General features: G+C 36.5%; 2 protein-coding genes across 2 annotated transcripts; both read right to left on the reverse strand.

Annotated features, from left to right (window-relative positions):
- Window positions 1–15972: 15972 nt before the first annotated feature.
- Window positions 15973–16580, reverse strand: LOC307129737 (gamma-crystallin M2-like; the record flags this gene model as incomplete). Its single annotated transcript, XM_079822408.1, has 2 exons — window positions 16341–16580; window positions 15973–16245 (listed from the first exon to the last, which is right to left on the reverse strand). The coding sequence occupies exons 1-2, from the start codon at window positions 16533–16535 to the stop codon at window positions 15973–15975; spliced, it is 468 nt and encodes a 155-aa protein (XP_079678534.1). The 5' UTR covers window positions 16536–16580.
- A 6195-nt stretch (window positions 16581–22775) lies between these two features.
- On the reverse strand, window positions 22776–23507 carry LOC307129733 (gamma-crystallin M2-like; the record flags this gene model as incomplete). Its single annotated transcript, XM_079822404.1, has 2 exons — window positions 23265–23507; window positions 22776–23048 (listed from the first exon to the last, which is right to left on the reverse strand). Exons 1-2 carry the CDS (start codon window positions 23457–23459, stop codon window positions 22776–22778), a joined length of 468 nt encoding a protein of 155 aa, XP_079678530.1. The 5' UTR covers window positions 23460–23507.
- Between the last annotated feature and the right edge of the window lie 1769 nt (window positions 23508–25276).

Below are 25276 nucleotides of genomic sequence, written 5' to 3' on the forward strand. Positions count from 1 at the left end.
CGGCCGGACAAGGTATCAGTGATGAATAACAGCTTGCAGTCCCGAATAACACCACCCGTCCTCACGCTGTAGACGGGCTGTCACAGCAGCTGCAGTGCCCGGGTCGTCCACCGGGGGTGGAAGCGGGGCAGTCGTGTGCTGGGGGGTAACAGCGCATGGACAAACTGCTGCCGGTTAGCAAGGAAAATCCTGTCTGCCTCCACAGCCAGTGCCTGGTAGACTCTGGAGGAAGGGAGGGGGGAACTAACCAGTGCGGTGCGCACGGGTGCTGGAAGCTGCCGCAGGAAAATGTGGGCGAAGAGGAATAAGGGATCTGCCGCGCCCAGCACAGCCAGTATCCTCTCCATTAACTCGGATGGCTTGCTATCGCCAAGGCCATTCAGAGACATTAGGTGATCTGCTTTCTCCAGCTCCGACAGTTCAAAGAGGTTCAACAGGAATGTTTTGAGTGCATTGTACTTGCCGTCAGCCGGAGGACCCTCTAATAGCGCTATAGCCCTGGCTGTCGTCGAGGCATCTAAGGCCGCTACCACATGGAAATACTTTGTAACGTCCTGTGTTATTCCTCTCAGCTGGAACTGTGCCTCGATGTGTTGAAACCACAGCCGTGGATTGTGCTGCCAAAAGTCCGGTACCTTGATGGTGGCAGCACTGATCGCGCCAACATTAGCTGCGGCCGCATCATTTTCACCACCATCGTTGTGTGACATAATTCAGCCTTATCCAACTTGCGTCGGGGTCACCAATGTGGAGTGCGATAAGTGAGGAGACAGAGTCAGAGGTGCGTCGAGTCAGCTTTACTCTCCACTTCAATATAACACAACTGTACAGCGTGCGATGTCAACAACAGTTCACAACATAAACCCGGAACCGCTAAACCGGAAACTCTTTCCCTTAAAGGTACAGTCCCTAGGTGAATGTCTCTTTCAGTTTTTACTTGTGGGTCACCACAGAGCAATACTATTTCAAATGCAAAGACGTTAGCCAATCACAGCAGTGGGTGTTTACATTGAACTCTCACAGCAGACATGCCCCTTAAAACGGAGCGTTCAGGGTAGGAAAAAGGCCTTTTATTTATAAATTATGACAATTTGATGTAAAAAGCATTCTAACATAAGTGCACCCCTGGAAACATAAAACAATTTAAAAACGCAGTTCATGACCCCTTTAAAGTCTGTTTATGAAGTATTTACATAGACGTTCAATGTGGATGAGCTTAAAGGGAGCACACTGAGCTTTATTGGAACAGCAACCCTTTTTTTATTAATAAATATTATTCAATTAAATTTAAAAGGACAATTTTGCTAAATAAATAATCTAGGTCATGTATTAAATTCATACATATTTTAATATAAACAGCTATTACTGAAAATATCTATGAAATTATACTTTCTCTTATTGATATCACACTGAAGCTGTGTGATTTTCATAGTAGTGCACCCTTTAAAGGGATAGTTCACCCAAAAATGAAAATTTGACATTTATCTGCTTACCCCCAGGCCATCCAAGGTGTAGGTGTCTTTGTTTCTTCAGTAGAACACAAATGGAGATTTTTAACTTCAACCATTGCTGTGTGTCAGTCATAGAATGCATGTCAATGGGGTCTAATTCTATTAGGGTAAAAAAAAACATGCACAGACAACTTCAAATTAATCCATGCGGCTTGTGACGACACATTAATGTCTTAAGACACGAAACGATCGGTTTGTGCGATAAACTGAACAGTATTTATATCATTTTTTACCTCAAATACAACACCATGTCCAACAGCTCTGAAAGCGCAGCACTTCCGGAAAGGAAAGTCAATGTACACGATCTAGTGTAGAGACATCACTTCCTTGGATGGCCTGGGGGTAAGCAGATAAATGTAAAATTTTCCTTATTGGGTGAACTATCCCTTTAAACTCACCTTACAATAATATGAATCTTTAAAAAATACAGCAGTGTAAAACAACAGAACATCAATAAACTGTAAATTTATAATATAATGGATTTAAAAATACGAGCCAGTAATGCCTGTGAAGTAATATATTAGTGTAGCAAACAATCTTATACAGCTAGTAAGCTAACAATGTTCTGTAGCACCTGCGCCATGTTGCTAAAACTATCTTTTGTATCAAACTGTAATTATTTCCCACATCCAGGTTCCAGTTTATAATATGCAAAAGTTTAAATATTTATCTATTAATTTTGCAGTAAGAAGTTATATAAAAAATAAGGGCTTAAGCATCTAAAAAATGCACATTTAAGGGGCTACACTTTTGGTGAAAGTTTTCAGACAGCTTTCAAAATGGCCAACAAACAGTGTGAACACATGGATACCCATATCTCAGTGTGCAATGGTCTGATTAGCTTGGAATTACAGGAGGTATATAGTAACAAACACATCAATTGGTTAAGACATCAAGTAGGATGATAAATAATTTTTTCTTTTATTAATCTGAGCTCAAAGATAGTAGTGTGCTTAATGGGTACATGAGCTTAATAGGTACGTTTACCCTAAATTCTAGCAAGAAATAAGTATTGAAGAAATTAAATATTCAAGTTATCTCCAAAGCTCTCTCTGTTGTAGATTATTATTAGACCATTATGCTGCCTGTATGAAATCAGCTTTAGCTGTGTGTGCAAACGCAGCCTGCAAAGTTATTACCTGATAGGGCTACTAGGCAGTAGGGATGAGAATCACCAGAGGCCTCACAATACGATATTATCACGATTCTTAAGCCACAATAATATATTATTCAAATGTTTTAATATTTTGCGATATGCTGAGTATTGCAATATAGCATAGTGGTAAAAGACTTTAAGGAACACGCCAACTTTTTGGGACTTTAGCTTATTCACCGAATCCCCCAGAGTTAGATAAGTCCATACATACTATTCTCATCTCCGTGCGCGCCATAACTCTGTCTGACGCATCCACCGCTAGCCTAGCTTAGCACAAAGACTGGAGGCAAATGGCTCCAGCTAGCCTACTGCTCATTAAGTAACAAAATAACGCCATCATTTTCCTATTTACATGTTGTGATGTGTATAGTTACATTGTGTACTAAGACAGACGGAAAATGAACAGTTGCGATTTTCTAGGCCGATATGGATAGGAACTATACTCTCATTCCTTCGTAATAATCAAGGAACTTTTGTGCTGTACCATGGGTGCAGCGGTGCAATGATATTACACTATATCAGCTGAATGACTGTGAGAGAACTAGAACAAAGAATGTGAAGAGATTAAAATAATGGCTTTTTGAATTATTTGCATTTATTTACAACACAACATAACAAAGGACAAAAAGTGGGAAAAAAATAATGGATAATCGTGGTTATTTATAAGGGACACTCAAAGTGTTTGTACTGTGGCTACCACACTGTGTATGTAATTTCAATGTCTGCAGTTAAGTGTGTGTATAAAAGGTTCTCAGATATAAACGCATTTGTTTTACTCAACCTATTAATGCACAATTTAATCCTAAAAATAATTTTAACATCATAGAAATGAATGTCAATTGTTACACTCAAACCAACTAAAGCTTTTGTAGCATTATACACTACCGTTCAAAAGTTTGGGGTCAGTAAGAATTTGTTTTAAATTAATAGTATTATTAATAATTAATATTTTTTAAGAAATCGTTTTATTCAGCAAGAATGCATTACATGTGTCAAAAGTTACAAAAAGTCACAAAAGTTTTTTATTTCAGATAATAATTTTTTTAAACTTTCTATTCATCAAAGAATTCTGAAAAAAATTTACATAACTGTTTTCAACATGGATTTCTCATTACAGTGTCACAGTGAATATCAATGATTTGTTTGCAATGTAATCTACAAATGCATACACAAACAGATGTTCCTGCCACGTCTGACGTTGCTAAGCTTTTTGATCTCGCTGGGCATAGACACGATTCGGAAAACGAGCGTGCCGCACCGCATGAGCATGACGACGGCGTTGCTCTCTATTTGAGCGCGCTTGTCGCGAGTCTACATTTAAAATAGCAAACTTGAGCGTGCAAAAGACGCAACATATGTGAATGGCTAAGTCAGTGGTTACATCAGCATAGCAGTCAATAAACGGGACAGTCATGTACGGGACATTTAGGCCCAATAAACGGGACGTCCCAGCTAATAAGGGACAGTTGGCAACCCTACTTTTATATCATGCTGTGTTTAATATTATAGAACATAAAAATATTCCCATGTTGTACGTGTATCTATTTCATATTTAAACATGCTTCCGTTGATTTCACACATTTTAGTCTGGCAATAGTTCAACTTGTAACCTACAATGTGAAGTTTATGCATCAATAACGCTAATATAAGTGAGAAGAAATGTTTACCTTGTTTACCGTTTATTTAGCGAAAAGCATAACATTTAGTTTTTATTTTGAGTGTACACAAATACAAGTAGACACTTTAAGCTTTGTAAAGACATATCATTCATGTCTGTGAGGCCAAAAATGACGGAGTATTTTAAGTTGTTTTACACTGTCATGAGGAAAAATCAAGTAAAACACGCGGGCGCGTTTCTCGGGTCCAGAGGGTTAAAGACGTCTAATATAAAGTGCGACCTAATTGTCAAATACAATTTTTGCACATTTCAATGTTTGACACTCAATTCAATGCATTTCCACCAGAAAGACTCGGGAGGCCAGATGAAGTACAATGAAGTAACACATTTATTAACAGACCAGCAAGTATTATATTTAGAGTTTCTTTGGCGTAGGCCCCTTCCGTAGCTCCCGTCTCGGGGGTAACGGACTCTGCATTTCTTGCCTGGAGATGAAGGCAGGGGCTCAGCCGACCCCCTGGGAGGTATAGGCAGGGACCATCCTGGTGGTGGTGGGGAGGATGGAGGTAAATGTTGGCGTCAGCATCTGCAAACTCAGACGTGTAAGTACCGATCTTTTATACTCCAAGTATTAGGACATGATTGATTAGGTCTGATTGTAATAAGTGACGTAACATTGAATCTTCCTGGCAGAACTTACGCTAGAGCTTCATTTCTTTTTACAATATGTATTGTTTTTAAGCAGTTTTACAAAGAACAATCTTACTAGTACCCTAATGAACAAGTTAAAGGTTACACTATACTTTATGCTTTTCAGTTATGAAATATAATTATGTGCTGAATTATATTTTATTCATTGTTTTAGGAGGATACACACATTTTCCATTAACATATACTTAAAGGATTCAACTTTGATGCTAAATGGTTATTTTTGATGTGATAGCCTCAATGTTATTATAGTTTTGCATTTTTAAATTAGTTTTTATTTTATTATCGTTTTCAATTTTGCTTAAAATTTCAGTTTAGTTTTAGTTAGTTTTATAAATTGTTTTGCTAGTTTTAGTTTAGTTTTTATTTTGTGATTACATTTCTATTTAGTTTTTAAATATTTCGTTTCAGTTTTAGTTTTAGTAATTATAGTTTAGCAGTTACCAGAACGAAGTGTAGAGACCAAATCAAGATTTTTAATTTCAGCAAAGTTTAATGTTTGCACAGATTAGAGTTTACTCTTGTGCAGACATCTTAATCTGTATTCCATTATTTTATTGTTATTATTGTTTTGTTTAATGCCATGTCAGCATCTAAGGCTATATTCATGGCAAAAATTTTATTACAAAAATGCAAATATCATATAAATACAATAAAACCAAGCAAACAAACACAACAAGTCATATTATACAAGATTTTTTAAAATCAATTTATGATTAAAAAAAAATCCACAACCTTTTCATGCATAATCTTACTAAATTATTCCTTACGTGATATAACATGCTAAAAGAGCATTCTTGTTTTAACCCAGGACAGTCCAACAAAACATGTTTAACGGAGAGGGGAATCTTACAAAACATGCATATGGTTGGGTCTTCACCTTTAAAGTCCCAGTGAACCGGAGGTTGCAACTGATTTTATTTCAGTGCTGTGACGTATTTCCAAGCGAAACGGAATATTGAATAGAGGGCAGGGTTTCACTTCAGCGCTCCTCCTCTCCATCTCACGCTCATAGCAGACTAACGGTTGGAGGGGAGAGGTTAAAGATATTCAAACCCAAGCCGGCGCATAGTCGTCATCGGAAAGGGAACGCCATTCAAGACCGGAAGTTACTTTTCAGATTTTGATTAAAGATTACCACGGCAAACAATTTTTTTATGTGTATTAACTTGCACGGATTAATTGTTCACCCTAAGACCTGTAATGTGGGCTAACAAAGTAAATAAGACTTTAATTTTGATTTCATGAGGACTTTAAGCAAAAAAGCTTGAGTCAAATATGACCTATACGACAAACAATGGTATGAGATTGAATAAAGAACCAAATAAATGCAATGTAAAAATATAAAAGTAAAAATGATAAATTACAGACAAACTCATTCATATTAAAGATGAAATATTGTTAAACAATTAAAGCTTATTTTAATTTCTTCAGTAGTACAATGTAGGCTAGCAGTGTGACCACAGCTAAAGTCATCTGACTACAGCCAACTGTTCTGAAGACAGATTAAATAATGAAGTGTATGCTGTGTGTGTGTGTGTGTGTGTGTGTGTGTGTGTGTGTGTGTGTGTGTGTGTGTGTGTGTGTGTGTGTGTGTGTGTGTGTGTGTGTGTGTGTGTGTGTGTGTGTGTGTGTGTGTGTGTGTGTGTGTGTGTGTGTGTGTGTGTGTGTGTGGGCATGTTTTTGTGAAATATCAGGACACAAATGTGTATAATGACATGGGTATGACATAGGTATTACAAAAAGAGGGTGAAATATGAGGACGTTCCCCATGTCCTCACTTTTCAAAATGCTTATAAATCATACAGAACAAGTTTTTTTTTCACAGAAAGTGAACTGCACAGTCTCCTGTGAGGGTTAGGTTTAGGGACAGGGGCAGTGTAAGGGGATAGAAAATACGGTTTGTACAGTATAAAAACCATTACGCCTATGGAATGTCCTCACATTTCACAAAAACAAACATGTGTGTGTGTGTGTGTGTGTGTGTGTGTGTGTGTGTGTGTGTGTGTGTGTGTGTGTGTGTGTGTGTGTGTCAAGTCAAGTCAAGTCAACTTTATTTATATAGCGCTTTTAACAATGTAGATTGTTTCAAAGCAGCTTTACAGTGTTAAACAGGAAAATAATGCAGCATAATTTTATTCAGCTGTATAGCCATTCTGGAAAAATTTCAAGTATCATACAGTGACAGTGTGGGCTTTAGATCAATAATTTGATCAGTAATTTAGTTTAAATGGTTAATTTAGTTTATTATTTAGATGTATTTCGATGTTTAGTTGAAAAATTTAGTGTCCCCAACTGAGCACGCCAAGCCAGAGGCAACAGTGGCAAGGAAACCAAAACCCCATTAGGTGACCTAATGGAGAAAAATAAACCTTGGGAGAAACCAGGCTCAGTCGGGGTGCCAGTTCTCCTCTGGCCAATTAACAAACAGCGTATTATTATTATTATTCTGGCAGTTTTACAGCTCGGAGGTCATAATAGATCAGAATATTCGAGGGACCGGGGGCAACATGCTGGAGACGGGTTTATTGAGGATGATGTTGATTAAATAATTATTAAAGTGCAATATTCGAATGATCGGAGGCATCACGCTGGAGACGGGTTTATTGAGATGCCGTGTCGATGAGGCAGTTTCAGGGGGAGTCTAATCACGGTCTCCCAGACACTTCGGGGTCCTGTGTTGGTCTTCTCTGGGCGCAGGTCCACCATCTGATCTGGATACGGCCCGGATCCAGCTGACTGCAGTAAACCTCGGGATAAAACAGAGAGACTAACATTAGCGTAGATGCCATTCTTCTGATGATGTAACGAGTACATCAGGTGTTATGGGAAGTGTTCCCGGTTCCGGCTGACCTAGTTAATGCAGCCTAACAATCATTTCATTGAAAAAGTGTTTTATGTGTATGCCACAGTAAAGAGATGTGTTTTTAGTCTAGATTTAAACTGACAGAGTGTGTCTGCTTCCCGAACAATGTTAGGAAGACTGTTCCAGAGTTTAGGTGCTAAATAGGAAAACGATCGACCGCCTGCAGTTGATTTGGATATTCTCGGTATGATCAACTGGCCAGAATTTTGAGACCGCAGTAGACGTGATGGAGTATAATATGTTAAGAGCTCGCTCAAGTATTGGGGAGCTAAACCATTTAGTGCTTTGTAAGTAATAAGTAAGATTTTAAAATTTATGCGATGTTTAATAGGCAGCCAGTGCAGTGTTGACAGAACTGGGCTAATATGGTCATACTTCCTGGTTCTAGTAAGAACTCGAGCTGCTGCGTTTTGGACCAGCTGGAGTTTATTTATTAAGCGAGCAGGGCAACCACCCAGTAGAGCATTACAATAATCTAACCTTGAGGTCATGAACGCATGAACTAACTGTTCAGCATTTTGCATTGAGAGCATGTGCCGTAATTTAGATATATTTTTAAGATGGTAGAAAGCAGTTTTACAGATGCTAGAAACTTTCAAACGAAAGTGGCTTTCAAACGAAAGATTGGTATCAAAGAGCACACCCAGGTTCCTCACTGACGACGAGGACTTGACAGAACAGCCATCAAGTGTTAGACAGTATTCTAGGTTACTACTTGTGGAGCTTTTTTGTCCAATAATTAAAAATTCAGTTTTTTCTGAATTGAGTTGCAGGAAATTACCAGTCATCCAATGTTTTATATCAGCTATGCATTCCGTTAATCTTGTGAATTGGTAAGTTTCTTTAGGGCGTGAAGAAATATAGAGCTGAGTATCGTCAGCATAACAATGAAAACTAACGCCATGCTTCCTAATGATATCTCCCAGTGGTAGCATGTACAGGGTGAAGAGTAGCGGTCCTAGCACTGAGCCTTGTGGTAGAAAATTAGTTGTGTGTGTGTGTGTGTGTGTGTGTGTGTGTGTGTGTGTGTGTGTGTGTGTGTGTGTGTGTGTGTGTGTGTGTGTGTGTGTGTGTGTGTGTGTGTATGTCCTGGTATTCCCTACTTTGTGGGGAAATTAGCGATGTGTGTCGCGTCACAGGACAGCGGTTAATCTCCTCAGCTCAATTCACGCGCAGTAGCGCCATATACAGACACTCCCTCAACCGCCACAGGTAAGATTTTCCACCACAGTAAAGAAAGCTTATTAATTACGAAAACGAATATTTATTTTTGCTAATTATTATTTTATTTCAGTTAGTTTTTCAGCAAGAGTTGTTAGTTTAGTTTAGTTTTAGTTTTTCATTTATTATGATTTTTTTATTTTATTTCAGTTTACGAAAATGTTTTTTGACCAATAGTTTTAGTCTTAGTTTCAGTTTTCGTTTACGAAAATAACCTTGGATAGCCTACACAATAACGCAAATTTAATTTCAAAAGAGTATAAATCAAGCATCCAGCGTTAGTTCTGGCAGGCCACGTAGTCAAGCTCCGCTATCAGCTGATTGGGAAATTCTAACTCAGCCCCATTCAGCTGATCTGATTCAGCTGATCCTATGCACTCAATTGGCTTCTCTCAAACAGGGCGGCTTACTTAAGCATAGCTTCACTTCAATCTGCCTGCTTGGACGCTTCTGCTGCACGCTGCTTTGCAATCAGGATAAGAATTTATGGTTTTCCTATGCTTTATCATCTATGCATTTTGTGCAGTCTGCTTTAACAAATCATCGAACCATACACAAGGCTCTTTAAAGTGCAATTGCCTTTCACTTTGTATTCATATATCAAACGGAGCTACAGCAATTATGTTTGTTTTGAGTGAGATAAGTAGGCTATGTGTTGGCTAATGATTCAATCACGCAATGAGAGCATTATTTTTGCAAATATGTATTCAATGTTTACATACTTACGTAGGATGAACGCGAGGAGCTGCATTTTCAGCAGAATTATACCAGGACATATACTATTTCATGGGAGCAGCAACAATTATGACCATGTGTTGGATACTTTCGTCAGCTTATTACTAGAGCCTGTTATTTTATCATTTGGCAAACGTTTCACTGGGTTCTGTGTCTTGGGCTCTGGGATACGTCGGGTGTTCCATTGCACCGTGTTTAGCAGCGATGGGCGGCGGCCGATCATCACGAACGTGATCCTGAGAGGTGGCCGTCAGAGAGGTATTTATTAGTTAAAATCACTCACTGCTCAAATGCATGTTTTGCTTTAATACAAGATTTGTCAGGAGCTAATTAAATGAGGAATTCGCCAGGCAAAACAGAATCATATCACAAGGAATTGTGCAAGTGCGAAATATAGCCAGAGCAATTCGCCCCCACACGGTTCACCTCACATTCATTCAGGTTGTAAACTTGAACTCGCGTTTTCGTCGCATGGTTCATAAACTGTCTAATTTGGAGTTTGCATCGCTGCATTATTTTCATGGACTCTCTGAAGTTATACTAATAACGTTATGTGACTGACTCAGGAACAATTTCAGAGAAATCTGCACTCCACAAATTAAGTATATCAAGCCTATGTCTCAGCTGGCAATTTCACATTCATTCATCTCTGTCTTCACGAAGCTACGTTTATTTTTAAAACTGTTTAAAACTATCAGGTCATTGGCAATGTAATTGACAATGGTATCTGCATTGCTTAAACTTAGTCGTTTTCAGTAAAATGCTAGGCTTATGGGAATTGTTCTTGTCTCTATAGTTGGTATTTGTAAATTTGTAACTCGTTTTAAGCTAAAGTTGCTATTGGAAATATTGTCTTAAAGCTATAATTATATTGGAAATGCTTGTTATTAAATCTATAATTAATATTGGAAGCGCTTGTTCTTAAAGCTATAGCTAATATTGGAATGCTTGTTATTAAAGCTATAATTAATATCGGAAGTGTTTGTTCTTAAAGCTATAGCTAATATCGGAAGTGCTTGTTCTTAAAGCTATAGCTAATATTGGAAGCGCTTGTCTTAAAGCTACAATATTGGAAGTGCTCATTCTTAAAGCTAAAGTTGTTATTGGAAATATTGTCTTAAGCTATAGTTGAGATTGAGAACGCACTTGTTCTTAAAGCTATAATATTGGAAGTGCTCATTCTTAAAGCTATAGTTAAAATTGGAAATGCTTGTTCTTAAAGCTATAATTAATGTCGGAAGTGCTTGTTATTAAAGCTATAGTGAATATAAATAATATCGGAAGTGCTTGTTCTTAAGCTATATTAATATTGGAAGTGCTCATTCTTAAAGCTATAATTAATATAATTAATATTGGAAGTGCTCATTCGTAAAGCTATAATTCATATCGGAAGTGCTTGCTCTTAAAGCTATAATTAATATTGGAAGTGCTTGTTATTAAGGCTATAATTAATATTGGAAGTGCTTGTTCTTAAAGCAATAATTCATATAATTAATATTGGAAGTGCTCATTCGTAAAGCTATAATTCATATCGGAAGTGCTGGTATTAAAGCTATAATTAATATTGGAAGTGCTCGTTATTAAAGCTGTAAATAATATTGGAAGTGCTTGTTCTTAAAGCTATAGTTAATATTTGGAAATATCCGTGTTCTTAAAGCTATAATTCATATCGGAAGTGCTTGTTCTTAAAGCTATAATTAATATTGGAAGTGCTTGTTCTTAAAGCTATAGTTAACATTTGGAAATATGCGTGTTCTTAAAGCTATAATTCATATCGGAAGTGCTTGTTCTTAAAGCTATAATTAATATTGGAAGTGCTTGTTATTAAGGCTATAATTAATATTGGAAGTGCTTGTTCTTAAAGCTATAGTTAATATCGGAAGTGCTTGTTCTTAAAGCTATAATTAATATAATTAATATTGGAAGTGCTGTTATTAAAGCTATAATTAATATTGGAAATGCTTGTTCTTAAAGTTATAATTAATATTGGAAGTGCTCGTTATTAAAGCTGTAAATAATATTGGAAGTGCTTGTTCTTAAAGCTATAGTTAATATTGGAAATATGCGTGTTCTTAAAGCTGTAATTAATATTGGAAGTGCTTGATGTTATAGCTATAGTTGATATTGGGAACATGCTTGTTAAAGCTTTAAGTATATTGGAAATCGCTTGTTGTTAAAGCTATAGTGTTGGAAACATGCTTGTCTTAAAGCGATATAACTACTGGAAAACTACTTTTTCTTAAGCTATAGATGTTGGAAATGGGCTTGTCTTAAAGTGATATTGTAAGCTATAGTACAGTTTGGAAACGTCCTTGTTTTAAAGCTGTAGGTCCTATTGGAAACATACTTGTTCTACTTTGGAGGTACTTTTCAGATTTGATTAAAGATTACCACAACACTATTTTTCCGGTGTGTATCAACTTGCACAGATTACTCATTCACCCGTACATTCAGGAAATACATTAAATTAAATAAATAAAATTGGAAATGCTTTCTTCAAGCTATAGTAGCTATTGGAAATTCTGAAATATGCTTTTTCTTAAAGCTATAGGCACTATTGGGAATATGCTATTCTTAAAGCTATAGGCACTATGGGAATTTGATGATATTAAAGCGGTAGTTTAAACCTGATAGAGGTATTTTGTTTTTGTGTTTTTTTGGGCTTATCCTGATATATTGCTAATATGTTTTACTAGCAGTCACATGACCTCACATTTCTTATGTATCAATTTATTGCTAGCACTTCAGCATAATCCTAAGCACACTAAACTGATAGGAAAAGGGGATGAACAACGTTTTATCTCTGAATCTGACTCTGCTTTATGTCATCTATGTTAGTCTACCTGAGGAGCCATCCACAAGCTGTTCAGCAGGATCCATTAATTGCCTTGGAGTAGGGAAAGCTTGTGTCCAGAGCCTGCTTTGCCTCCTGTCTCCGCCTGCTATGCATACTGAAAGCTTCCCTCAGAGCGTTATACAGCTCATTCTCTGTGCATAGAGGCTGCTACAACTGCAACTTCCTCCACTCTTGTCTCTACATTGAAGGCCATGAGGCGATTTGTCTTCAGCCGCTTATGATCGTTATATCTGGCTCAAGCCGTCCATTAGAAACCTAATGGAGTGCTGCTCCATATATATAAATATAAATTACTTCTATTATTAGCTGGTTAAATTCATCATGCTAGCTTCTTCGATTAGAAGGAAGAGCCAGGGAAGATTGCCCGGTATGGTCTGTTGGGGGGATTTGCGCTACTCTCCAGTCTATTAAATAGGAGGATTGCCCCTAGAAGCTGCTGCTGTTCCCTGTTTTGGATTTCATGGAGCTCACCAACGAAGGGGAATTTAGAACAGAGTCATATCGCCTATTTACTATTTATTTACTCGTATCATTACATTCCTCGTGCTAGCTTCACATAGATGAAATTGCTTTTGTATCCTCTGCTGTCTCTTCAATCAGCTGGAAGAGCCAGGGAGGATTTCCTGGTATGGTCTGTTGGGGGATTTGCTCTGCCCTCCCAGTTTAAAATGGGAGGTTGTCCCCAGAATCTGCTGCTGTTGCCTGTCTTGGCTTTTCATGGAGCTCATGAAAAGGATGGGGAATTTAGAACAGAGCCAAACCTGCCAAATGTAAATCTTTACAAAATATGCAATAAAAAGTTGACTAAATGTTTGTCTATGGTGTCTTTGACTTAAGTGGACCTGACTGAAATCAAGCATCCAGCGTTAGTTCTGGCAAGCTCCGCTATCAGCTGATTGGGAAATTCTAACTCCGCCCCATTCAGCTGATCCTATGCACTCAATTGGCTTCTCCCAAACAGGGCGGCTTACTTAAGCATAGCTTCACTTCAATCTGCCTGCTTGGACGCTTCTGCTGCACGCTTCTTTGCAACCCACCTCCTCCCCAGCTCCTCCTTAAACTGCTTAACTTAATCATGTCATTCTGTTGTCATTAATGCATACTCTGTTCTTAATGGGGGATTTGCTCTGCCCTCCCAGTTTAAAATGGGAGGTTGTCCCCAGAATCTGCTGCTGTTCCCTGTCTTGGCTTTTCATGGAGCTCATGAAAAGAATGGGGAATTTAGAACAGAGCCATACCGCCAAATGTAAATCTTTGCAAAATATGCAATAAAAAGTTGACTAAATGTTTGTCTATAGTGTCTTTGACTTAAGTGGACCTGACTGAACTGGTATAACCAACAGTATGTAATCGTAATGAATCAGGTAATGATGATGCAGGCTGCTTTAAGTATCCTTCTTCATCCTCTCATAGTATAAGACACATTTTACTGCTGCTGCCTTTCTTGTCAATATTGTTGTATTATGAACGAGCATACTATCAGTTTTGAACGAAAGATTTGTTGAATTGCTTCCTTTACACACAGCTCGCTGCGCGTGTCCAAGAGAGAAAGAGAAATTCAATGGCACCGATTTACTCATGATGATTGTGATTTCTTTTCACAAACAGCTTTGCAAAACATCTTGTTTTTTCACAAACATATATTATATAATATTTTTATCATAAGTTCTGAGTTTACAGTAAAATGATGCACAACACTCGCAAAAACAAGCCGGAATTCAGGCCCTAAAAGGTTTGGTGCCTGATACGATGTGCCTATGCAAAATATTGATCTCTGCCATACCTTTTGGATGCAGTTGTATTTTTATCATGTGTGTGTTGTTTCATATTCAAAACTCTTGGCTAAATGGATTTGGTTTGTTTTGGTTTTTTTATGGGCATGCATTTTAGGATCGTGCTTATACTGTAGATTCTGAACTTGTGTCCTTAGCTCTTCTCCATCCACAGAAGGGCCCTTGATTTGTGATAAGAGTAAATGGGCAAAACAAAGTGTGCAGTCAATTTATAACCCTAGTCCTGTTTCTCCCCACCCCATGTTTTTCTGTGATCTTTCTAAACCCCTGCAGACAGTTTAATTGCTCTGCAACAACTCTCTCCACATGGTCACAGCATGTTACAAAATAAATGTAACTGTAATAAAAAAAATTGTCATTAAATTACAGTGACTTATGAAAATGTTACCGATTACAAAGGGGGTTACATCTGAAAATTTTCTGTAAAAAGCTAGGATATGTTGAATAATATTAATTTGTTGCTTTGCCCGTTTTTGATGTGCACGATGCCTCCTGCCATTTAAAGGCTGTTTAGTAAAGTTATGCTATTCTGATGCTTTTGATTGGTTCTCGTTTGAATTTGCAGAGCACCACGTCTGCTAATTACATCAATCCACATTGCCACTGAAAGATTTAGGCTACAACCTGTCTGAGAGTTGCCACCATGGCATGTGATAAAAGGTGTTTCAATGCTGGAAATTAGAAAAGTAATCAAAAAATAATCAAATGTAATCAGTTACATTACTTTAATAAAGTAATTTAAATAGTTACACTACTTATTACATTTTAAATAGGGTAACTTGTAATCTGTAACCTTCTACATTTCCAAAGTAACCTTCCTAACACTGGTCACAGCAAGCTTGTCCTGTACATCATACATTTGTAACACAGTAATTGATGATAGAGATAGTCCGTCAATGTGTTCTAATAAGAAAGTAAAAACAATATAATGGCATTAATACTACATTTAGATTTGTATTAGCTCAAGACATCTGTTGCGTGACATCTCAATGTGTGATGTGCTGATGTGATAGATAATATTAATGTGAAAGCTTGTTAGTCACATTCTTAAAAAGCTGAATGTAGCATCTTCAAACACAGGATTCATGAGTAACCGATGACTTTGTTCGTTGTAAAGAAGTCACAGCGTGAACCAGAGAAGATTTTAGCGATGTTGGTCTATTTGCAAAAATTAGAAGTTTAAAGGCATGTGTCATCTTTAAACTGGTTGGACCTTGTATGCATTAGCATGCAGTATGAACTTTCATGTAAAAGGGAGAACGGGTTAACTCTTCTAGTCCCCAAAATGTCTTTAGCAAGAGGCTTTTTTTTTGAGGGGGCAAGCGTGCCAGACTTGGCTCTGTCATTTCTCGTTCATTTTAAACTTGTTACAAAATTACAAATTATTCACATTTCTCCTAAAGTTGTGGTGTTTTTTGTGGACTATTCATGTAATAGTGGCATTAATTATTTTCAGAACACAATGTTTAGTGTTGTATAGAAATTATTTTATTGAAACATCAAATCTCTAGTACCAAGAGTCCACGATACGCCTCATGCTCATGAATCTCATGCCACCCATATTGCTGAAGTTCCTGTACTCTCCAGGCCTGGCGTACCACATCCTGCCTCTGTAGTTGGGCTGCTCATACATGAGCCAGTGGCCGTCCATCACATGACAGGACTGGCAGTGAGACATGCGGTAACGGTCCATGGTGCTGTCACAGTCATCCATCATCTCGTACATCTGACCCATAAAGTTATCTCTCTCGTAGATCCTCATTCTGTAGGATCCCCTGTGCTATAGTGGAAGAGAAGTCAGTTTAATTTAAGTTTATCAGCCAGAGAAAAATGTTAAAATAAAGACATAGATATATAAGCTTGAATTGAACTCACCATGGGGATCATACGGCAGGACCTGATGCAGTTGCTCATTCCAAACATTGACATGTAATCAGCGTACTCGCCCCTTCTGAAGAAATACTGATTTCCCATGTAGTTGGGATTATCATACATCATCCAGCATCCGCTCTCCACTCTGCAAGAGTGACAGCGGCTCATGTAGGAGTGCATGTCAGCACAGTCGCCCATACAGTCGTAAGAGCGACCCTGGAAGTTCCTGTCCTCAAAAAAGGTGACCTGCAAATTCAAAGTTAATATTTTAGTGATTTTAGTGAAAAAAATAAACCAAATAATTTTGGAGTTAAATGTATGGAATGGGAGCTGGAATGAGGTTTACCTTCATGGTTGCGGTGGCTGATCCTCAGTAGTTCCACAAAGGAGAAGCTGAAGCTGATTCTGCTTGTTGGCTGTCACCCGTACCTTTATACTAGACCAAGACTAAAGACTACACAGCACCTATTGTTAGTCTATTCCTGACTTTGCAAGTTGGAATAGAGGCCATTCTAGCTAAAGCTTGGTATGTAGTTCTTAGTACTCAGATTTATTAGTACCATAACACTTCTGGAGTTTTTTTTTAAACATTTTTAGTACTTTGTATTAGAATCATAATTACTGGTGCAAATGAGGTATTATTTCTCAGCTAGATATTTCCCACTGTGTTTTACTCAGGGGTAATAATTTAGCTAGGCTAGGCCTTTATTACACAACTTAAATGTCGACTAGCCAAATATAGTGACCTATTGTGTAGTTCCCTTTCAGTCTGTCGCCTGACGTACGTCTCCATTCCCTCCTTCAGGGAACAAGGGTTACATACGTAACCAAGATGTTTAATACACATATACACATTATTTTAAAATACAATACATGCATTTATTGTCCTATTGAATGTTATACCATACCATACCATACCATACTTTCAACTTAAAATATATGGTAATTTGTACTTTTTCACTTCCAAAAATCATACATTTTACAGTGGTTTATAGTAATGTTACGTGTCCTGGAAAATCTATTATTATTATTTGTTTTATTGTATTTGCCTTTGCTAATTTCTGACTTTAAGATGTTACTGAACAAGTCACTGTAGTTTTTATTCACATTACTAAACATGAGGTGCAATGTTAATAATTCCAGCCAACATAAGAAAATTTGAGGGCCTACACAGAATTATGTAACTCATATTTTTATTTGTCTTTGCTGGCTATCAATATTATGCTTTGTTAACATTTTTGATTGCCAACAGGGAAATGCCTTTGAACTACATATAATGTAGGAGTAGTAATAATAGTAATATATTGTGTGTGTGTGTGTGTGTGTGTGTGTGTGTGTGTGTGTGTGTGTGTGTGTGTGTGTGTGTGTGTGTGTGTGTGTGTGTGTGTGTGTGTGTGTGTGTGTGTGTGTGTGTGTGTGTGTGTGTGTGTGTGTGTGTGTGTGTGTGTGTGTGTGTGTGTGTGTGTGTGTGTGTGTGTGTGTACTGGTTTTACCACATTTACATTATGAGGACTAAAGTGTTACCATACCAAGTGTTACCCAAAGTTTTACCATTTTCTGTGACGGGTAGGTTTAGGGTTAGGGAATAGAACATTTGATTAGCTCACTATAAAAACCATTACACCTATAGAGAGTCCTTGTAAACCGCTTATGCAAGTTTGTGCAGTGTGGGGTCCAGGTATTCCCTACGTTATTGGGACAAGATTTCGCTACAAAGAATGCAATATCCTTGTCCTTGTGGGGACATTGTTTGGTCCCCATGAGGAAAACAGCTTATAAATCATACTAAGTAATGTTTTATAAAAATGTAGCAATGGAGAAAGCTTTCTGTGATGGGTAGGTTTAGGGTTAGGATATAGAATAAAGGGTAAATGTACCTATTAAGCCCGACAGAATAATTTTATAAAGATTAACTTGAAGTGACAACCATGAGTTAGTATTTAAAGTCTGTTTATGAAGTATATACATAGACGTTTAATGTGGTTGAGCTTAAAGTGAGCACACTGAGCTTAATTGGAACAGCAAACCTTTTTTGGTAACACTTTATAATAACTACACGCTGTGAAGCATTAGTTAAGCATTAGTAAATAGTTAATTCATCATTTATAAAGCATTAATAGACATTACTAAGCAGTTTATATATACAGCTATAAATGATTTATTCTTGATTTATAAGCATATCTATAATGTGTTTAATAATTGTATTTTCATACTTTATAAATTATCAATTTCTAATTTCTAAATTAAGTATTACATTATTTACAAACCAGTTATTTAGGAGTTGTCAGTGGTTCATCAGATCATTTAGAAAGTGTAAGTAAAGGATTAATAAACTATTTAAATATACATTTATACATCTTATTATTTAGACATATAGTAATAGTTACTCAGTGTGTTAATAAATGCTTTATTAACATGTATTTCTACTGTAATTCATGATTAATTCAGGTAGTTCTAAAACAGTTACTATTTGTCAGTAAACTATTTCTGTGAGCTCATCTAAAGTGAGGACTATTTATGCCTCGTAAAGCTTTTACAGAGGAGATGTAAAGGCTCAGTTCTCTCCTGCACTGCTGTTCTCTAATGTTTTAAAGTTGGTACTGTTTTGACACTGCAAAATATTTTATTATATTATTATTGTTTTATCTAGATTTTATTTGTTGTATTTTGGCACTCCTGTAATCCACTGGTACATTTTTATTCAGCAATGTTTACACTTTACAGAAAAGTATTTTTATATCAGATTGCAGAGGCTTAGTTTCATTTTACTGCAGTTATGTTTTCTGGCGGTCTACAGGAATATTATTTTCTATGACATTGAAGAAGTTTAATTTTAATTTTATAATAATTTACCAGTTGTACAGTCTCCATTTTTATATTTTGAAATAAATATGTGATGTATTCCTCCTGTGTTCTGTTCAGAAGAGAATTGAGCAGAACAAAAGCTTTACAAGGCATAAATAGTCCTCACTTTAGATGAGCTCACAGAAATAGTTAACTGACAACTACTAAATGTTTTATAACTACCTGAATTAATCTTGAATTATATTAGGAATGTGTTAATAAAGCATTTATTAACACAGTGAGTAACTAGCCTATTACTATATGTCTAAATAATATGTATAAATGTACATTTAAATAGTTTATTAATCCTTTACTTACACTTTCTAAATGATCTGATGAACCACTGACAACTCCTAAATAACTGGTTAGTAAATAATGTAATACTTAATTTAGAAATAATAAATTGATCACTTATAAAGCATGAAAATACAATTATTAAACGCATTATAGATATGCTTATAAATCAAGCATAAAGCATTTATAGCTGTATTTATAATGGATTTTTTAATGGATAAATATTATTAAATTAATTTAAAAGGACAATTTTGCTAAATAAATAATCTAGGTTATGTATTAAATTCATACATATTTTAATATGAACAGCTATTATTGAAAATATCTATGAAATTATACTTTCTCTTATTGATATCACACTGAAGCTGTATGATTTTTATAGTAGTGCACCCTTTAAACTCACCTTACAATAATATGAAGTCTTTAAAAAATACAGCAGTTTAAAACCACAGAACATCAATAAACTGTAAATTTATAATACAATGAATTTAAATGTACAATTCAGTAATGCCTGTGAAGTACTATATTAGTGTAGCATACAATCTTATACAGCTAGTAAGCTAACAATGTTCTGTAGCACCTGCGCTATGTTGCTAAAACTATCTTTTGGATCTAACTGTAATTATTTCCCACATCCAGGTTCCAGGTATAGGAAAATAAAATAAATACGAAATATACGAAAATAAAGGCTTAAACATCTAAAAAAAAATGCACATTTAAGGGGCTACACCTTGGGTGAAAGTTTTCAGACAGCTTTCAAAATGGCCACCAAACAGTGTGAACACATGGATACCCATATCTCAGTGTGCAATGGTCTGATTAGCTTGAAATTACAGGAGGTATATAGTAACAAACACATCAATAGGTTAAGACATCAAGTAGGATGATAAATATTTTTTTCTTTTAATAATCTGAGCTCAAAGATAGTGGTGTGCTTAATGGGTACATGAGCTTAATAGGTATGTTTACCCTACAGTTTGTACAGTATGAAAATCATTGTCTATGGAATGTCCCTATAAAACATGAAAACTTAACGTGTGTGTGTGTGTGTGTGTGTGTGTGTGTGTGTGTGTGTGTGTGTGTGTGTGTGTGTGTGTGTGTGTGTGTGTGTGTGTGTGTGTGTGTGTGTGTGTGTGTGTGTGTGTGTGTGTGTGGGCATGTTTTTGTGAAATATCAGGACATAAATGTGTATAATGACATGGGTATGACACAGGTATTACAAAAAGAGGGTGAAATATGAGGACGTTCCCCATGTCCTCACTTTTCAAAATGCTTATAAATCATACAGAACAAGTTTTTTTTCACAGAAAGTGAACTGCACAGTCTCCTGTGAGGGTTAGGTTTAGGGGCAGGGGCAGTGTAAGGGGATAGAAAATACTGTTTGTACGGTATAAAAACCATTACGCCTATGGAATGTCCTCACATTTCACAAAAACAAACATGTGTGTGTGTGTGTGTGTGTGTGTGTGTGTGTGTGTGTGTGTGTGTGTGTGTGTGTGTGTGTGTGTGTGTGTGTGTGTGTGTGTGTGTGTGTGTGTGTGTGTGTGTGTGTGTGTGTGTGTGTGTGTGTGTGTGTGTGTGTGTGTGTGTGTGTGTGTGTGTGCGCGTGTGTACGTGTGTGTGTGTGTGTGTGTGTGAGAGAGAGAGAGAGAGAGAGAGAGAGAGCGAGAGAGTGTGTGTGTGTGTTGTGAGTAAATTTATATAGGATCAGCAAAAGTTAGTAATCAAGCACTATTTATCAGCAATTAAGAATTTGTAGTATATTAAGTAAACAAGAAAAGTGTTTTAATTCAAATAATTGTATTTGTTTTTGATTTATAGTTTTTTTAAATTTGCTTACACACAATTTCTCAAACTATGGCTTTTTTCTCTAAACTCTACACACAAAGCCTCAAAACACGCACACGACATGCAAAACATCACACATCTCTTGCAAAAGCAAGCACTTCATTCAAAACTATTTCAAACTCTTTTAAAAATTGTGCTTTTGCATTGTAACTCTACACACAAACCATACACAGATGTGAAAAATGTAAAATACTACTATCTGCTTATTCAGTGTGCAGTGGAGTGCACAGGTTTTTGTCACATGTACATGTATGTGGACAAATAGACTGTATACACAGTATGAATGCACAGTGGTTGTACAATTGATGAACTACAGTTATTGAACTAAACTGAATATTGACACCATTGGCTTGAGAGAGCTGCTTTACAGTTACATTTGAATTTGTTACTATTGTGAAGCTGCTTTAAAACTATCAGTATTGTATAAAGAGCTATATAAATAAAGGTGACTATATTTAAAGGTAAACTTTTATGTCAAGTCAAGTCAACTTTATTTATATAGCGCTTTTAACAATGTAGATTGTTTCAAAGCAGCTTTACAGTGTTAAACAGGAAAATAATGCAGCATAATTTTATTCAGCTGTATAGCCATTCTGGAAAAATTTCAAGTATCATACAGTGACAGTGTGGGCTTTAGATCAATAATTTGATCAGTAATTTAGTTTAAATGGTTAATTTAGTTTATTATTTAGATGTATTTCGATGTTTAGTTGAAAAATTTTGTGTCCCCAACTGAGCACGCCAAGCCAGAGGCAACAGTGGCAAGGAAACCAAAATGTATATTTAGTATTTATTTACAAAATAAACAAACAAAAAACAGACAATTTTATTTATTTCTCAAAACATTGAGTTTTGATTTCAATGTAAGTGATCAATGTATGTATACATTAAGTGTTTTCACACATGATCATGGAGTGTAGGTAATCAGGAAATGATTGTGGCATTGAAATTGCAGTTTTCTAGATGAAACTCAAGAGCTGTTAGTTTTGAGTGATGTGTCTAGAAAAACATGTAGAATGTTGAAAAAAGTATGTGTTACAATTGCAAACTGAGTGTAAAGTATATAATGTGCTTGCCGTTTTGCAGACTTGGTCTGAGGATTAGATATATGAGTGAATGGTTTGTGAGTGGGCCTCAAGTACCACTTTTAGTGTGTAAGCAATTAAAATAATCAGCTGTATGCAGGTTTTTTAAAGGTAAGGGTCTGTGATGGCCTCATTCTCATAGATCTCATGTCAGTCATTCCTGAAACTCTTGTACTCTCTAGACTTGAAGTATACTGCCCTTGTGAGACCTAATAATTATCACAAAAAAGTATCCTTGAAAAGTGTAGTAGCATTCAGCATGTAAATAGAAAAGTGTTTTTGTCTTCTTTTTTTTTAAATTTTGTGAAATACTCGTGACACAATGTTTACTTCTGTATAGAAATTTTTTTATTGAAACATCAAGTCTCTAGTACCAAGAGTCCATGATACGCCTCATGCTCATGAATCTCATGCCACCCATATTGCTGAAGTTCCTGTACTCTCCAGGCCTGGCGTACCACATCCTGCCTCTGTAGTTGGGCTGCTCATACATGAGCCAGTGGCCGTCCATCACATGACAGGACTGGCAGTGAGACATGCGGTAACGGTCCATGGTGTTGTCACAGTCATCCATCATCTCGTACATCTGACCCATGAAGTTCTCCCTCTCGTAGATCCTCATTTTGTAGGATCCCCTGTGCTGTAGTGGAAGAGAAGTCATTTTTATTAAATTTTTTGTTGGCCCCAACTTGACATCAAATGTTACTAAATACATGACAAGATTAAAAATAAATCAAAACCAACACCATGGTTCTGAATAATTCAATCATTAACGCTAAATTGAATATTCCTTTAAGACAATTGTCCAGAGTGAATTGATTTAATCCAAACACATCAAAATTTTCATGGAGCTTACCATGGGGATCATACGGCAGGACCTGATGCAGTTGCTCATTCCAAACATAGACATGTAATCAGCGTACTCGCCCCTTCTGAAGAAATACTGATTTCCCATGTAGTTGGGATTATCATACATCATCCAGCATCCGCTCTCCACTCTGCAAGAGTGACAGCGGCTCATATAGGAGTGCATGTCAGCACAGTCACTCATGCACTCATAAGAGCGACCCTGGAAGTTCCTGTCCTCGTAGAAGATGACCTGAAAATTTCAAGTTATTCTTTTAGTGGTTTATAGTTGTATCTATGAAATTAAAGTAATGTGAATTACATTGAATGTAAAATGTAGCTGGAATTAACTTAAATTACCTTGCCCATGATGATTGCACTGGCTGATCCTCAGTAGTTCCACAAAGGAGAAGCTGAAGCTGATTCTGGTTGTTGGCTGACTGCTGTCACCTGTGCTTTTATACAAGACCAAGGCTAAAGAGTACACCCTGTCTATTGTCTGTAAATCCCTGACTGTGCAAGTTCAAATAGACTCTATTATGTTGATCTTAAAACTCACATTTGTCAGGATTCTAGCATTTCTCATTTTTTTATTATAAAATGAAAGGATTTGAAACTCGTATTAGGCCGTTTCCCTGTTCTACTGCAAAATCAAAAGTCGTATTAAATATTAGTAAAACAAATGACCAAAGAGAACATTTAATTTAGCCAAAAATTTTTTTTTTTTACCAAATATTAGAATTGTATTCTTCTGTATGGTTTTGCGTTCAGTGAAGTCAAGCTCTTCCATTTTGTTTACAGTTTATTGTGAGCACATTCAAAGCCCATTTAAAAACATTTTTAATTACTGCAACTTCCCTCAGGTCACAAGGTTAACTACTTTGTTATTTACTTTGTTTTATACAGCAAATAATTTGCTATTAGTGTCTTGTGTCTTTTATGTATTGCCGATTTGAAATTATTTTGTTGATTAATTGATAGTTGATAGCTTTGTCTCAATGGGAGAAAATATTATTTTTTGGAACAACATGAGCTTGAGGAAATAATGATGTAATTATATATAATTTTATCTGTATAGGTTGCACAATTTGCTCAAACATCTTACATACTGTACATCATACATTTGAACTGTGATTTGATAGCAAGGAGAGAGTCAAGAGAGCATAAGCGGGAAGTTTTGGACCTACAACTTATTGACATTCAATAAGTGTAAATGGAATGAAGGATATTTTTAATGAAAAAATGAGATATTTGGTGTTACATATAGTGATTGTGGGCGCAGACATATAGATGAATGAATCTTCCAAATGATTCGATCAAATGAACATCCCTTTTACAAAGCCAATTCAGCTCCAGACCCCAGGAAATCGACCATTTATCACCAGAGAGACGGAGGCTCGATTCTGCCCGGAGCTACTATTCGTTGATAATAATTACTCGACTTCCTATGGACTTTTGACCAAAACTTAGTCAAAGAGGACAAAAGACTCGTTGTGATCACAAGACAAAGAAACAAACCAGATCTCTGTCTTTTCAATGACCGGTAAATGAACTCCACGTGACACAGCTAAAACTCCAAGCAAACTCACAGAAACTGTTACATATGGAGTACATCAAATTACTGATTATTGGACTTTCATTCAAATAGCCTTCGACATAGCTTGTTAGTGTGTTTACAACTGATACACGTGACTATTATGCATGTATATCACTCCCAATTCATGCAATTATGTAACTATTGAATGAGTGGATGAAAAGGCACTGTGTTTGATACCTTTGTGTTCGTATGGGTATAATCCAACAGATGAGCTGAATGAAATCTTTATAGAATTGATCATGTCCTTATAGTAAGAAATTAGGTCTAAATTTACTCTCTGCTTAAGAGCAGGAAACTAAATTACTATAGATAACCCATTTGTATGGGAGGGGTGGAGACACAGTCACCCCTGAACCCTAATTGGCCAGAACCCATCCAGGGGATGGGCAAATATTTGAGTTTAATCTCAGAACACGAACAAAGAA

Source organism: Gobio gobio (genome assembly GCF_949357685.1).
Source record: "Gobio gobio genome assembly, chromosome: 7".
Taxonomy (NCBI): Eukaryota; Metazoa; Chordata; class Actinopteri; order Cypriniformes; family Gobionidae; genus Gobio; species Gobio gobio.